Source organism: Polypterus senegalus, chromosome 1 (assembly GCF_016835505.1).
Source record: "Polypterus senegalus isolate Bchr_013 chromosome 1, ASM1683550v1, whole genome shotgun sequence".
Classification (NCBI taxonomy): domain Eukaryota; kingdom Metazoa; phylum Chordata; class Cladistia; order Polypteriformes; family Polypteridae; genus Polypterus; species Polypterus senegalus.
Genome location: NC_053154.1, coordinates 263,663,007 through 263,679,521, shown reverse-complemented (window position 1 = coordinate 263,679,521; position 16,515 = coordinate 263,663,007). Strand labels below are relative to the sequence as shown.

Below are 16,515 nucleotides of genomic sequence, written 5' to 3'. Positions count from 1 at the left end.
ACATAACTATCGTTTAGTGCTATAGTAATATAATTTGACAACGCATCACCAATGGAAAGAACACCAGCTAATCCACTAGCACTTAAACAACTCACAGGAGCAGCTGTCTGATGAGACGATTGCCATGCTAAAAGTCAAAACAATTTCTTAACAGAATTACTCACTTCCCTGTTCTTCTACAGTTCACAATGTTTACTTCTTTATACATTATGGAATTTCAAAGCAGACCCACCCATATTCCCACATAATATTCCCATATTTCCACAGAATCCATCCATCCATTATCCAACCCACTATATCCCAACTACAGGGTCACGGGGGTCTGCTGGAGCCAATCCCAGCCAACATAGGGCGCAAGGCAGGAAACAAACCCCGGGCAGGATGCCAGCCCACTGCAGTATTTCCGTGGAATATTAATGCAAAATGTGGGGGTTTTGTTTTCGAAATACTGGATGTTTTATCTAATGATATGTCGTTATTCGAATTCACTTTAAATTAATTTTCCATGACTTTTAAGTGGCATTTAATTTTTTTTTGGATTTCAAGAACATTTCAGTTCATGACTTTGGCTTGTTATTTTCCATGACTTTCCAGGACCCATATAATCCCTGGACACAGCTCTAGTTCTTAACAAGCTAGGTTGGTTACACAGTAAGATATCAAAATGTTTTCTTGAAGAGCAAGTGTTTTGCTTACACATAAAACTGAGCATGTTTGTTGACCTGGTAAAGACATTAATGCTTGTTTAATATTTTTTAGCTCAAATCTGTATATAAAACACCAATGAAGAACAGAACTGACTAAAGAGACTTGAACTAATTTTTCACAATTAGTAAGAACAAAACTAACGCCCCTAAATTGTTTTTTCAATTTATGATTAATAATTACCCTCAATAATTTATGTGAACAGCTTTTTCCATTATTTATTAACTTTTCATACATAGCAAATGTTTATAAGTGAGCTTTCTGATGCTATCCAGAAAAAGTTAATTCTTCATATTAAGGAAACGGGTGAGTGCTGGCACAACAGTTCTGATTACAGATTTCTGTAAGTTGAGACATGTCCAAAAATGTGACTTCAATCGCAACACTGTAGAGAAAGTGTGTTCACATATAACAAACAGCCAATACAAGGAGTGGCAGCAAACTGAATTTTTGTGTTAATCCCACTAACATTTATTTTGTGTTCAGTTTGCGTCATCTTTTAATTTTCTGACTTTCAGATCAATAATGCATTGACTCTTGATTGATTTCACCCACTCTGCTTTTGCATGCCAAAGCTACTAATGATCTGTTCTTTGCAGTTCCTGGTCATGGTGTGTGAGTGAACAATATACAATTAGAAGGATTCATGGTCTCAAAATTTTCTAATAAACTCATTTGACTAACACCTAAATTACAAGTCATTATATATAATGTGACATTAAACTTCAGTTAAATGTCGACATATGGAGGAATGACCGATGACAAACTATTTGTGATTGCACATAAATAACACATAAAAGACTGTCCAACCCACATTTACAAGACAGGCAAGCTGCAGAGTCCTTGGGAGGTATTCTACCGAGCATGGTTATGAAATTGAAACATAGATGAGCAAGTCTCACGTGAATAAACCTAGTCTTACAATTGTTGCATAATTGATTTCACAAATGCAAAGTGTTTGTTGTTAACTCAAGACAGGTTAAAGCAAACTTCAAATACACATGCACTCATGATATTTAGGCTGCCCTGATAAATGGTTGTCAAGAACATCTGTCATGGCTCAAGAAGATACAGAAGAGAGTATAACATCTACAAGCTGACAGCCTTTGAATTTAAGCATAAAGCTGATGGGATGTTTGGTATATTATGGAATAGCTTGGAAAAGAAAAGGACATGATATACAGACCATCTTGTTATTTGGTGTTTTGTTTAATTTATGTTACAACATTAAAAAAATCGACAAGCACAGGCCTTTCACCCCATTGAGCTTTCCAATTCTGTTCACCTAGGTTTTCCAAAATAACATTGATTATATTAAAGGAACATACAGCTAAAAGAAAGTAGTGTTTTTTTCAGCAAGTAAACAAGAAGTAACATGTGAGTGGTACAAATAGTACAACTTTGTTATATATAACACAAAAAGAAAATACATCCACTATAAAAAAATGAGAGAGGCTGTGTGGCAATCTATATCAGACTGATTAAATGTCTCTCTGCATTATGGTTCTGATTCCATGCGTTACATAATTAATTTTATTGATGTTAAACAAATTTTAAAAATTCTTTTGAATTCCCTACCTGACATGGTCATATGTAAAACAATTACGTTTCAGTGGTAACATGAGTAGTGTGAAACATAATTGGAAAGAAGTGCAAATTAAGCAGAAGAACATATTATAGGATTACTGTAATAATCATTTTTATGCAAAGATTTATGGAGCTTTTTTTAACCAAAATGAAAGCTACATCTTCTGCTCCCAACTCCAAACCCCACTCCTGCTGAGGAGTTTGCCCTGGATCAGAATAATTAATTGCCAAAGACAAATGGATAAAAATAGCAATGTCATTTAAAAAGAACTTACATGTACATTGACAAATGATTTATGATTTATCTAGTCAGCCTTTACTGGACCCAGCTATACTGTTATTCACAAAAGTGCTGTCTATTGCACCTCTGATGTTTGAAATGCCTAAAAATGTTACCTAGTATTACTGCTAAAATTTCGGTTAAGGACAAATGCATTTTTTTCTACTTACATTTGCCAGCCACTGCAAAAAAAGGATCTTTGAAAAACACCACAAAAATATTAAGGGCCTATTTAGGAGGAAGACATAATCTATGAACTTCTTAATGTACTGGTGCCTTTCCAATATTCTCTACAGAAACACGCCAGATACAAAAAAGCACAAATAGTCAAGTATCTGCAGTAATGAATCTATGTGATAATGTACCTTTGCAACTTATTTTATTGCTATTATTGAAATAAAGTGATCTGAATGAATGATGCAGTAATACAAATGTGAAAAATATTAATTGTTAGCATTATCAGTAGATAGCATAGCTTTAACCATTTTGCAATGAATATATTTTTAAATAAATTCCCTTTTAATCATTTTCAGAGATTTTATTTTTCATCAAATGTGACTTTTATGAACCCAAAAGCCACACTGCTGTGCTAAGTAAGCTTCATCATTAGACTGATGCGGAGCAGGTTATGACATGACTCTTAGTTTCCATATGTGACTTGTCATAATATTCTTTGGTGGAGCTTATTGATTTAAGCAAGACTTACTCATAACCTATCTTCAAGGTTTAAAAATGTTTTATTTATGCCAAGATGTTATAATAAAAATCCTCATCAAAATCTTATCACAGTCAAAACCAAACTAAACACTTTCATTCTTAATTTTTTGCTTTCTTTGACTAGAGTTTGAGTTGTGTTAGCACTAAACTATTGTGGGTCACTGCATTAGTTAATCTAAAAAACTTGGACACCAGTAAGTGTGCTGCCGGCAGCTGTCAGGACTATCAATGTGTGCCACTACAGTCAACAACATGGCAGCACCAATGAAAAATAACAATAACAATTATTAACAACAATAGAAACAGTAAAAACTCTAAATTTGACTAGAATGAATGCTTCCTGAAGGTTATGACCAACTCCTTGTCTTTGCTGACATTAAAGGAGAGATTGCAGGTGGCACCTTCATGTCAAATCTCCTCTTTATACGCCATCTCATCATTATTGGTAATCAGATCTATGATGATGGTGTCATCAGCAAATTTAATCAGAGATTTAGAGCTGTGTTTGGGTACCCTGTAACAAGTGAATTAGTAGCACAGCATGAGGCTCTGCATTTAAAAACATTAAAACTCTTGACCAATTTAATAATTTTGCTAATTAAAAAATCCTGCAATGAAACAATGTTCTCCAAGATATTTTCATTTCAAAGTGCTGTAACTGAACAGATATGTATTTTTTAAATATATTAATTTCTGTTTGAAATAAACTTGAAAAGAAGAAAAAAGTTAAACGCAAAAATCTGGTCAAAGGTCTAAGTTCTTTTGCAAGTCACTAGAAAAACATTTAAGGCCCTTTTTTACTTTCAAACCACAATGAAGCTAAATTTTCACTGTTACACATACCAAGTCTGGGATGCTTTTCAAACATGCCCCCCTGGCACTAGCACCCAATCATGTTTGCAGTTATTCCAAGTGCATCTCACTACAGCCTGTAACATTGAGTGGGGGCTGGATGTTTAGAATGAGGTTGGACATTAGTAATGAACAATCACAGTCTCAGTCATTCTCTGACTTGATGCTGCACACACTATGGTGCAATCAACTTTTCCTGTCCCAAATTTAGCTGCTCTTCAAATGTCCCACCCTGCTCAGTTACATGGGCAGCAGCGAGGTGAACTTGGAACAACTGCATTAGAAAACCATTTCAGACTTTGTCCTTATACACACAAAAATTCAGTTTCATTATGGCTTGTAAACTCGCTTACAGTATTAAAAGACATTCTTCACATATTCAAATTTGTGGAAATCTGTTGTTTGGAATTCGAAATAAGCATGTACTTGACTCGCTATAAACAACTGAAAAAATGAACTAGTCTTATTAAATTATAATTTGTGGCAAACATGAAATGAATATAAATGCTACGTATTGTTTGTGGGACAGAGCACTTTTATTTTTATCATAGCATGTGATTAACAAAGAAGAATATCCCTTTAATATTTGATATGTTTTACATATGTACATCAACACAGGCTTTTGGAATTGGCTATTACCTTTCACAAGGCTAATATTATTAGAATCCTTTCATTATTTTTTTTAAATTTTGTATAACTTTCAGTCAGAAAACTTTGCAGTAGCTTAAAAAAATGTATGCTTAATGAAGAGATCAATTTCAGCAGCTTTTCTTTTTACACTTTCTCTTACACAAGTTTGGTCTGTCTCTTCTAGAGTTCACTGTGAAGGGTACTGACCCAGAAGAAAAATATGATAGTTACATCATACTGTAACAGTTCTCCACTTCTGCTCCAGCCAAAAAGATGTTTAACAATACAAGGATGCCTGAAGTCACCAAGCCTAGGTTCTGTCCATTTCCCTCCTGGTCTTCCCACAATAGAAAATGCAGCATATGGGGAGAAGCTGTCATTTAACCAGAACAAGAACCAGATGCCACAATGTCACACCAGTACGTGCTTTTATTAAGGTTTAGTTCATCAGTAGTATTTCATGATTAAGCAGAGTATGCAGTGACATCCTCTTCATGAGGTTTCTGCCTTTTTACAACACAAATTAATACTCGGTTGAGCAAGGCCCTTAACCTGCAATTGCTCCAGGGGCGCTCTGACCCAAAGGGGTATGTGAGTACAAACAAACAAAGGCGAAATAAAGAACAAAAAAAAAAGTAGAGGCTAGTGGTAAAAAGATTTGTGTTTTATGTTTGCCTAATAATCTACCCCCACTTTATTTCTGAACATAAACACTTGCAGAAGCACAATTGTTCTTTAAAAAAATCATAAAAATCATTTATTCTAAAAGGTTCTGCCTTCATGAAAAAAATATTACAATGGCTGACACCTCGGTTTTTAGTACATCATATTAACACTAGAATCCCTGAAGCCTATGAAAAAACTCGTAATCCTGGGCCACATTAAATTCCTTTGCACCTCGCCATCAGTGTCTTTTGTTTTGCAAATGTATCGATCAGCACAAGCTGCAAGCAGCCTGTTATCCTATCTCCCACACCGATGGAGCTGAGTCTGTCACAAAATTCTCAGGGCTCAAGGCTCTTTATCTGGCAGTGAGGTGCCTGGAGTAGTGGGTAAATAATATATTGTTATTTGGATTACATACATTTCATGTGTGTTTTGTGTCTACAACAATCTGTGTAAGTGTAGGATGTCAGGAACTTCAGCAATATCTTTTACAGGTAGCAAAACTTTACACCGGCTGCTACAGACTGAAATCAAAGGCTACTTCTTTTTGGGCGCATACAACATCAGCATGGCACTGCCAGATCTAAACACTAACATGGAGAGTTGCTTGCATACTAAAGTGACTATAGCTGCAGGTGGAAGTCCCATTTTACTTATGGTGGCAAGCAGAGTCTATTAGCCAGTGAAAGGACTGTGAAGACGTTGTCTGTTGTTGCAGTTCTTTGTCCAGTCTGATAGCGATCACAGGACATCGTATCTTTGATTGCCGGTACAACAAAATATTTCTGAGCAGGCATCAACCACAGCACAAACTGTGGTCATCGCTGCTCTTGTGAAAAGAATGGAGATAAATTCCATCAACCCAGAGAGGAAGAGGCAAGTTTGTTGTACCATATGAATGTCACTGACAGAATAAAACTGAATAATAAAAAAACAAGTTCTAACCTTTACAAGTAGCCAAAATTTACACCGGGTGTTACAGACTCAAATCAAATGACATTTTTTATTATATTATAGGACTAGCAAAATACCCGCGCTTCGCAGCGGTGAAATACTGTCTGAATATTTTTATTAATAAAAAAGTAAACATTTTTAGACTGAACGAAAATATGTAAAAAATTAATTGTTAAGGATCTCTCTGTATACCACGTTGTCAGTTCGGCCCTCTGGTTGTAATATGACTAAGCTGTGTGCTGAGCTCACTCTTGAGCATGCAACATACAGTTGGCCATGTGAAAAGCAATCCTGCCTCAAATCAATGCCAACCTTTTGTAGTGTTTGTCCCTGAGACTTATTAATTGTCATTGCGAAGCAGAGCCTTACTGGAAATTGAACGCGTTTGAATTGAAATGGGAGATTAGATGGTATAACGGGGATGCGAGGAATAAAAACTGTGTCACCTGAGGCACTGCCAGTAAATATAGTTGCTTCAATTAGGTTGTTTTGTAGAGATGTGACCTGAAGTCTTGTGCCGTTACAAAGTTTCGGTGGTTGTAAGTTTCTCCTTCCTTGGCGAAGGTCGTAAACGAAAGAAGACACCGCAGTGAACACAGAAGAGAACCCGTGGATTAAATAAAACCTACACAATAACTGTAACAATCGTAACAAATGAACAATAAAATAGAAGAGAACCCGTGAATTAAATAAAAAGGTTGCTTTGTTGGTGAAGCAAGGAAAAAGCACTTTCTTATATGTTGTTCGTTTTTAAAACAGTGCAGAAGCTGTGAGAAAGCTGCTTCCTTGGCGAAGCTCGTAAACGAAAGAAGACACCGCAGTGAACACAGAAGAGAACCAGTGGATTAAATAAAACCTACACAATAACTATAAAAATCGTAATAAATGAACAATGAAACAGCGGAAAACCCATGGATTAAATAAAAAGGCTGCTTCATTGGCGAAGCAAGGAAAAGGGACTTTCTTATATATAGTTCGTTTATAAAACAGTGCAGAAGCTCTGAGAAAGCTGCTTCCTTCGCAAAGTAAGGAAACGACTGAAGAGACGGCGGTGACGCGGTAAGTGTTCGGCAAGGCAGCTGAAGCGCTGCATTATGGGATCTGTAGTTTATTGTGTTAGCAGTGCTTCATATCCCGGCCATTAATAACAATAATATAGTATATAAAATGATCTCGCGGGCCGGATATAATTACACGTCGGGCCGGATGTTGCCTGCAGGCCTTGAGTTTGACACATATGGAGTAAATAGAACTTGAAAAGATATATTTTTTCGTACATCGAGCCCGCGTGCTATTGTGGTTTTGCTTGCATGCCTCAATAAGTCATCCTCCCCTCGCTTTTACTTTTTTACCGTTCATCTAATGAATACACTGAGTATAGCTTTACCAAAACAATCATTGATGGCGAATAAAGTATCCATTATTCGAGTATGTAGATCAGGGTATATATATACATATAGAGACGTAGTGTGTTAAAGAAGCTATGAAAAAGAAAAGGGAACATTTTAAAAATAACGTAACATGACTGTCAATATACAGTAATTGTTTTGTGAGTTTTACTGAGTGTTGCTGTCATCAAGGATTTGATTATCATTATTTCATTCAATCAGGTTCGTATTTGTAGGATGTGTTCAAGTTACATTCCGTGTTTGTCAATCGTTGTAAAGATGACAGGTTTCATTCATCGATTCGTTTCTTACTGCATCAATAAACAGCTCGTCTTCTTCTTTATCTGAGACCCGACACACTGCATGCACGGGTTTTTTTACACTGTCTTCCTTTAGCGGGACATTGACTTTTTCCACCGTGTGCTTTGTTTCCACAGTAGCTGCATTTATGAATATGCTTATCAGACGCTTCATATTTTTTTGCTGCCTTTTCAATTGTGTAATTCGTTTTTTGTTCAGCGCTCTTTGGAACTGTGGCTTTTTGTCTGTGCACTGCGTCAGTTCACGTGAGCCGCTCGGTGTACATGCATCGAAGTTTCCCAGCTGTGCTGGTGCCATGTCGTGCTATGTAAATGGCTGTATCTAATGTTACCGAAGTCCCGGCACTTAAAACTTTCTCTCGCAGTTTCGCTGAGTTTGTGCCAAACACCACTCTGACCATCTCATTTTCCTCTGCATAAGGACAGTCCTTCACCTTTGAATATTTACCCGTGGCAGTTTGCTATTGGATTGCCGCTGATGGACGGCCTTATATGGGTAGGCACTAAATTACAAACGCCAGCAACAGCCTGTCTATGAACTTAATTTAAAGTTTAGGTTTACATCGTGCTTTGTTTCCGAAGTAGCAGAACTCATGAATATGGTTTGTATATGTCACTCGCTCGCTTCTTATTGTTTCTCTGCCTTCTCAATTATATAATGCATGTTTTCATCAGCGCTTTTTGGGCCTCTTCCTTGTTTTCTACGTACTGCGTGATTACGTGGAAGGCGTGATGATGTCACATGAAACTCCGCCCCCACGGGTTTCAAGCTCATCTCCATTACAGTAAATGGAGAAAAACAGCTTCCAGTTATGACCATTACGCGTAGAATTTCGAAATGAAACCTGCCCAACTTTTGTAAGGAAGCTGTAAGGAATAACCCTACCAAATTTCAGCCTTCTACCTACACGGGAAGTTGGAGAATTAGTGATGAGTCAGTCAGTCAGTGAGTGAGTCAGTGAGGGCTTTGCCGTTTATTAGTATAGATTAGTAATAACAGCTCACTACTCAAAACGTAGAGTGCCCGAACCTTACCTCTACACCATTCAAGAATACATATCTACTTCCTGTCAATTGACATTTGAGCTTGGGTTTTTAACTCATTGACAGCAACATGTAAATCAAAAGTTTTTTTTTTTTCTTTGGTTAAATTCTTGAATAAAAGCACACGTGTTTATTTGATATTTGGACTAAAGTCTTCACACATTATAAACTTCACATCATTATTAGTATAAGATGGAAAAAGTTTCTTCTTTAGGTATGTGTTCAGCATTTCTTGCATCGCATTTCCTGCCATCCTACACTTACACAGATCATTGTAGACATGGGACACACATGAAATTTATATATTCCAAATAACGATATATTATTTACCCTATATAAATTCAGGCACTTCACTGCCAGACTTGAGAATTTTGTGAGGCTGCTTGCTGCTTGCGCTGATCAAGACATTTGCAAAACAAAAGACGCTGACGGAGAGATACGAAGGGATTTTAGGGTGGTCAGGGATTACGAGTTTTTTTCATAGGCTTCAGGGATTCTAGTGTTAAATCTGCTGTTTCAAATGCACACTTTATATGCTTTTTAACTTTCAATTGCTGTTCACAGAGCCATTTCATTAGCAGTAGGACATACAGAGTGTTTTGTCTCTATTTATATTTCACTTACAACTCATTAATCCTCCTTTAAAAAATATTGCATGTCCAAAATCAGAAGCAAAGAAAAATGACACATAATCATATGTTTATATTATCATAATGTCCATCCATCCTGCTATACTGTATACCCCAACTACAGGGTCACAGTGGTCTGCTTGTGCCAATCCCAGCCAACACAGGGCACAAGGCAGGAAACAAACCCAGGGCAGGGTGCCAGCCCACCGCAGGGCACACACACGGGACAATTTAGAATCACCAATGCACCTAACCTGCATGTCTTTGGACTGTGGGAGGAAATCCATGCAGACATGGGGAGAACATGCAAACGCCATGAAGTGAACCCGGGTCTCCTAACTGCGAGGCAGCAGCGCTACCCACTGCGCCACCGATTATCATAACATGTGTTTGATAAAATAGTTAAGATAACACTTTCCGAATAATAATGACTCCATTAAAGTTAGTTTGTTTCTGAAATTAGAAAAACATTATCCCCAACATTCTATTAAAAATTGTATAAAGTATCTATAGTAGTAAATTCATTAAGAGATAAATGCTTAGAATCTACAATATGTTTTTCTCCATTTTCAGTCATGACAGAGGATGCCCTGTGTGAAAGATTCCACAATAAAGCATGCCATGAAGATCTGGATACCATGTCAAGTAGGAGTGCTAGAAAGTGAGCTGAGTACAGAGAAAGACATTATAAGCACAAATGTCAGTGCTAGACTGGCTGCACTAAGAAGATCTCCGTGACTTTTAGGAAGAATAACCCTAAACAGGAATACTATAGATTTACAGGGTCATTATTGTCACGGAATTAAGTAAAAGACATACTGTATAATTGCATGTGCTAATTAACATGCAACACTAGAGTATGTATGAGTGACAGAAAGTCAGCCTCTGCTGATAGTGATTTTATGAATGGAAAAAATAGTCACGAGTCTTACAGGAGGAGGAAATGGGTGGTGGCCAATTAAGTTGAAAATTAGCCTTTGCATAGCAATTTTAAATATTTTTGTTGTGTATCCCTTCATTCTATAATTGTTTACTTATCTGTGAATTTAAGTATGTTGCAGATTATTGTAAGCTAGATTTGTATATATACAGTATACACATTTTATTATACAGTAAATTTTACAATCAATAGAGCAGAGAAATTTGAGAAACATTGCTACAACAGCACAGTAATGTTTTATAAATCATCCGTTGCAACACTTAAAAATAAGAGAATAAATAAGAAACTCCAACATATTCAGTGTAGGCTAATGGTTTCCAAAATCATGCCCTCAAAATATGTGCATTCTGTGTGCCAGAATGTTTGCTTTTTTCTCTCTTTATTACATCATTATAGTCAATAAGATTTCTATCATCACATAAGGTTCAAGTACAGCTCTGGTTAAACTGTAAAATTTAGTTGTTCTTTAAATAAATAACTCTTTTTATGTGGATTTTTTTACATCTAAAATGGAACAACCATTTATATTTTCCTTATTATTATTATTATGCTTTTTGCCAAAATCTATGCTTGGCTGCTATAATAAAGGCTGCGAACTGCTAATTGCTAACACATGCCTGGGTCCCCTGTGAGAGAAAAACGGTGTGGTTTTGAGAATCCATTCTCCTCAAATCAAAACGCAAAGTTTTTGCCAAACAAAACATATCATCAATCTTGTTTTACTGAAAGGAAAACAACATCAAACAAAAGGGTGATAATGGGTTTTGCAGTTTTCTTTCTTTTAAATATGCATGATTTGATGAAAGGTCTATGTGACCAAACAACTTCTTAAAGTGTTTAGTCAGAAACATGGAATCAACTTATCAAATTTAATGTAAATAAGGCAGCCTGTGTAGTGAAGTCAGAGCAAAGTTTTAATCTGGTAGTGCAGAGTAGCTATAGGACTATTAAGAAGGACATCACATAAATAAAGTGACTTGGTAGAAGAGGTAGCAGACAAGCAAGTCAAGAGCAACTGAAAAGCCATCAAAGTTATGAACTTTGTCACCCATGAGTTCAGGTGGTGTGAGCTGACACAGGTTATTAATGAGAAGTGATAAAATAGCAGAAAAATATTTTACATGATTAATTGATTTTACATTTATGGAAACATATGATAAAAAATATATTTAATTGCAGGGTCCTTTTGTAAGAAATGAAAATTCGATTTCATTGGAGGCATTCTCAATATGTCAAAGATAATGCAAGCTGAAACTAGTTCACTGCCATCAGTATTTAACAGGGCTTTTATGATTAACTGTTAAAAATCAAGAATATTTTCATAACAAATACAAGTTAACTGGAGACAGTCTGTAGCATGGTGCCTAGTTAGTTTACTAATGCTAATGCAATGCAATACTAGTAACTACTCATGAAATGTCTCTTCCATGAGAATGACAAATGCAATAGTGTAATATACTGTATGAAAGAAAAAGAATTTAGTTTGTTGTTTCACTAATACAGACAGAATAGCACCACATGCAGTTTCTCATGGTCTCTAATTGCAGTACAACTGTTTTTTGGTTTGATTTTTCTTTCTTTCCCCTTTATTATCAATAGCTGGAATTATAATGCAAAACAAAGTGCCCTGTGGGTCAGATACATCTCCACAGTATTAACGGTTACATAATCACACCTTCTCTGATTTTGACTTACTTTCTGCCTCGAGTTGAGTTATAACTCCCTCCGTATTTCTTCCGATTAAGGATGAGAGCAGCAATTTCTGGCACGTAGCGAGCAAACATGGCCTACATGCATGAAACAGAAAAAGAAAATGGCATGCAGAGAGTGTTCTACTGCGGTAGAGGCAGCAGAGCCTCATGGAATACTTACTTTCTTCCATTAACTGCACTATAGGAACCACCATATTTCTTGCGGTTTCCTATTAATTCTATGATTTCAGGGACGTAGCTGGCAAACATGGCCTAAGGAGAAGATAGGAGACAGAAGAGAAGACTAAAAAAGATAGGCCAAGAAAAGGGGGTATTTTTTCAGAAGATTACTGTCGAAAGATCTGAAAGTACAAAAGAATAAGAATAATTTCAAGAAAAAATGTCCAGTTCAGTCTGTCTATAAGCTAGGAAAACTGGAGAAAGTACAAAATAAAGTAAAAAAAAAAAAATCAAAAAAGAATGGATTCTTTAAAAAGCTAAAGAAAAGATAATATTTGCAGTTATTAAAAGCTTATGAGGATTGCTAATTTACAAAAATAGAAAGAGGAGGCTATTAAAGGCAGCCATTCCAAGGGGAAAAAAAACTACTGTTTATGTTATAAAAAAGATTTTAAAAAGTCGGAAAAAGATGCACACAGGTGACACTGAGTCATTCTGTGTGAGAACAAAACAGCAGTGAAGAGGGGGAAACCTATGTGCCATGTTTTGTCCAACAAACACATTAGTTGTGCCAGGCTGATTCAGGCAGTTCAGTCTGATGAGAACAAAGTTCCTTTTTTACATGATAGATAAAATTAACAGTATGTCTTGTGTAAATACTACTGTATATAACATTTGACGAATAAAAAAAATTGCTTTCCTTTTTCACAGCTCAAGAAGAATGGTCATTACCAAAGATTTTTAAAAGTGCGTATATGGTAGGAAGGCTTATGAAGCTTGTCTTATGGACTGAGCTACATTTTCTCTTTCTCTGTTCATCACATAAGCTAGCATACACATACAGTATGCTATATTTAAAAACAGTCTGTATAGTCCACAGTAAATAGAATAGTTAAATAAAAAACTGCACACAGTTACAACTGTTTCTGTAAGTGATCACTTTTATGTTTTATAATTTATTTTATTAAAAACTAAGAAATAAAAAAAACTCTAATCTTTGTCCATATTTATAGCAGTAATATGTCTGCTGACTACATTGCCAAATTGCCATTTATAAGGTTTAAATTTCCTACATGAGAAAAACTGTAGCATTCAAAATTCTCATGATATTGTATTAAGTTTTCATTTGTCTCATTCAGACTATTTCATGCTGAATCTTCCTACCACAGTGTTTGTTGGAATTTGGGTAGGGACACAGAAGGGTGGGGAGCTCCTGAAACCGCACACTGCTTTAAAAAAATGTCAATAACATTATCACAATGAATATCAAAAATGTTTACAAGTTCAACTGTGCATTATCTGTAAATATTACATGAATTAAAAAGGCAGAATGTGAAATGCTATTTTAATCATTAACTTTACAAAACAAATGTAATATTTAAAATACAAAATATACATATTTGATGAAATTCTAATGTGAATATATAGTGAGGAGCAATTTGCATAAATGGGACAGTAAATTTAACATAAGGGGCATTAGAAGGAGAAAAACTGCACAAACAAAAATAAGATTTTTTTACCAAACCACCGAGGATGAAGAAGACCATGAAAAGACGTCCAAGGGTTGTTTTTGCATAAACATCTCCATAACCTACTGTGGACATGGTTACCATGAGTAAATAGACACATTCCCAATATGTCAATTGTTGGGAATTTTGGAAGTTTTCCCAAGGGTCCCCTGAGTTCTCCACCTGCAATAGACATTGAGATTCAGCACTCTTTTACTTAAGCATACGGTTCCAGTGATTTTCATTGCAAATAATCTAATCTGAAAAAAAAAAATGACATTGTGAGAAGAAAATGTCAAACTGAGCATGTGATAACAGGAAGTACAACATAACCAATACATTTCCAGTTCGAATGAGCTAAAATAAGACACTTAAAAAGACAACTATTTAACTGGTTTTTGTTAAGAAATTGTGCCACAAGCACAGCTCTCAATGACAATTTTCAGTGTAGCACAACTTCGGCATGACTTCACTGACATCTAGTGGCAATTTCAAAAACATGACATTTATAATATCACCAGCACAATATCAAATTAAAAAGCCTTTATAGCTGATGATTACCTAATCCTTGTTTGTTTTCCACGTCACAGCATGAACTTAAACCTAAATGACTAATGATTATGAAGCTATTAAAAGAAAGTGTGGGGAAGTCATACAGTACACACCTGTGCAACTTGGATTTCTGGTAGATTATACAGTAGAAACATTTAGAATACCACACGCTTATAGCCAATAATTTTCTCTTGCTTTGCCTAATTCCTGTATACACAAAGAAACTCTGCATTTTGTTGTTCAGTGCATTCATTATTAACAGAAGAGAATCTGTAAACCAATATTTCAAAATAAAATGCAAATTTATGCATTTTGACCACATATTAATATTCAATCTATTTAATATTTTCACTGGGTTAATGAGTAGAACAGATGCCTTGCAGATTCAGCATCTTTAGTTTGAAAGCCATGCCTAAACATTGTGTAGAGTTTGCACATTCTCCTATGTCTGAATGAATTTTTCCCTGGTACTGAGGTTTACTTTCTCAAAGTTATTTCTGTTGTTCTAAATAATGATTCCAAGTTGGCCCTGGGTGAGTGTGGTTATCTGTGAGAGGGATATGAGATAAGAGTGGTGTCTTGTTTAGGGCTGTTTCTTGCCTTGTACCCAGTGCTGACAGGGTGGGATCTGGTCCCCCTACAGCCCTAAAATAGTTTACACAGGTTGGTGAATGTCATATTATGTTACCAAAGTTCTGCAATGTTGAATGCTGCAGTTTTGTATACATGATCAAGAACGTTTTGGTATAGTTACATAGTGTTTGGTTGTGGTTGGCCTTAGACGATTAACTTATGCGAATCTCTACAGTTGATGCATGTGCTTCCAGATAAGCTGAATGTTATGCAGTAAAAATTACCAACAATAACTGCAACAATATAAACTTAAGTGGATGAACATTCTAGCAGGTACAATGCATTCCATAAAAACAAGGTAATCAAAAAATACCCCAATTGTGAACCAAGTTTTTTGGAGACCTAAATTTTACTGTGGTTTTAACTTAGATATCCAAACATGCTTATCAATGATACTTACCAAATGTATGAAGCCAGCTGCTGTTAGCCATGTGCTTATAAATATTGACAGCAGGTTCACAAGTTTGATGGAATTGCTATAAAAGAGAGAAAAATACTAAATACATTAACAATACACTTTAAATAACATTTTCATTAAATTCCAGTGTGTTTGTTTCAGAATATTAAGATGCACTTGATAGAAAGAATGATAAAGTATATTGCTAGCTAATAATATTAATTTACTGCACTCAATGATGGTTAAAGGCAGTTAATTTTGTAAAATTGTATTAAAGCAGATCAGAATCAGAATCACTTTATTGCTACTAGAATTGACTTTGGTTAGGTGCAAAAACATGGAATACAAGATATTACCAACTAAAAGCAACATAATTTCAACCCATCATTAATCTGACATTGTGCAAACAACTATACAAATAAAACAGTTTCTTAAAAAAAAATTACAAACTTCAATAATATCCTGAAATAAATAGAAAAACTATACAAAATAATATAGATATCAAATAATACATGTTGAGCAAGTATGAAGCATTTACGAATACACAAACAGCACAGCTACCAGTGTCATGTTGTAAAAACAGTTAGGAGTGACCCTATGTATGTATTTTTAGGATCTGAATACTGTGAGGAGAGAAGCTGTAGAGATGGCATGTAGTTTGGGTTGCAATAGACCTGCACCTCCTCTGTGATGGCAATTTAATGAACAGATGGCTGTTGGGGTGGGTGGAGTCAGCTGCAATCTTTCCTGCTGTGCAATGAACAGATCTTTTAATGTTGGGAGATAACAGCCAATGATTTCCTCACCTGAATAAATCACCCGCTGCAACCGACTCTTAGAAA

At 35.7% G+C, this 16,515-nt stretch overlaps 1 protein-coding gene across 18 annotated transcripts in view; it reads right to left on the bottom strand.

The window, feature by feature from the left end:
• kcnma1a (potassium large conductance calcium-activated channel, subfamily M, alpha member 1a) overlaps window positions 1–16,515 on the bottom strand; it is a 679,240-nt gene that overhangs the window by 196,586 nt on the left and 466,139 nt on the right. For all 18 annotated transcript variants that reach the window (XM_039773065.1, XM_039773162.1, XM_039773191.1 and 15 more), the window contains exons 7-9: window positions 15,677–15,752; window positions 14,104–14,274; window positions 12,585–12,676 (exon numbers count right to left, since the gene is read on the bottom strand). In XM_039773065.1, the coding sequence (XP_039628999.1) occupies window positions 12,585–12,676; window positions 14,104–14,274; window positions 15,677–15,752 (339 nt within the window). The remainder of the gene's footprint in view (window positions 1–12,584; window positions 12,677–14,103; window positions 14,275–15,676; window positions 15,753–16,515) is intronic.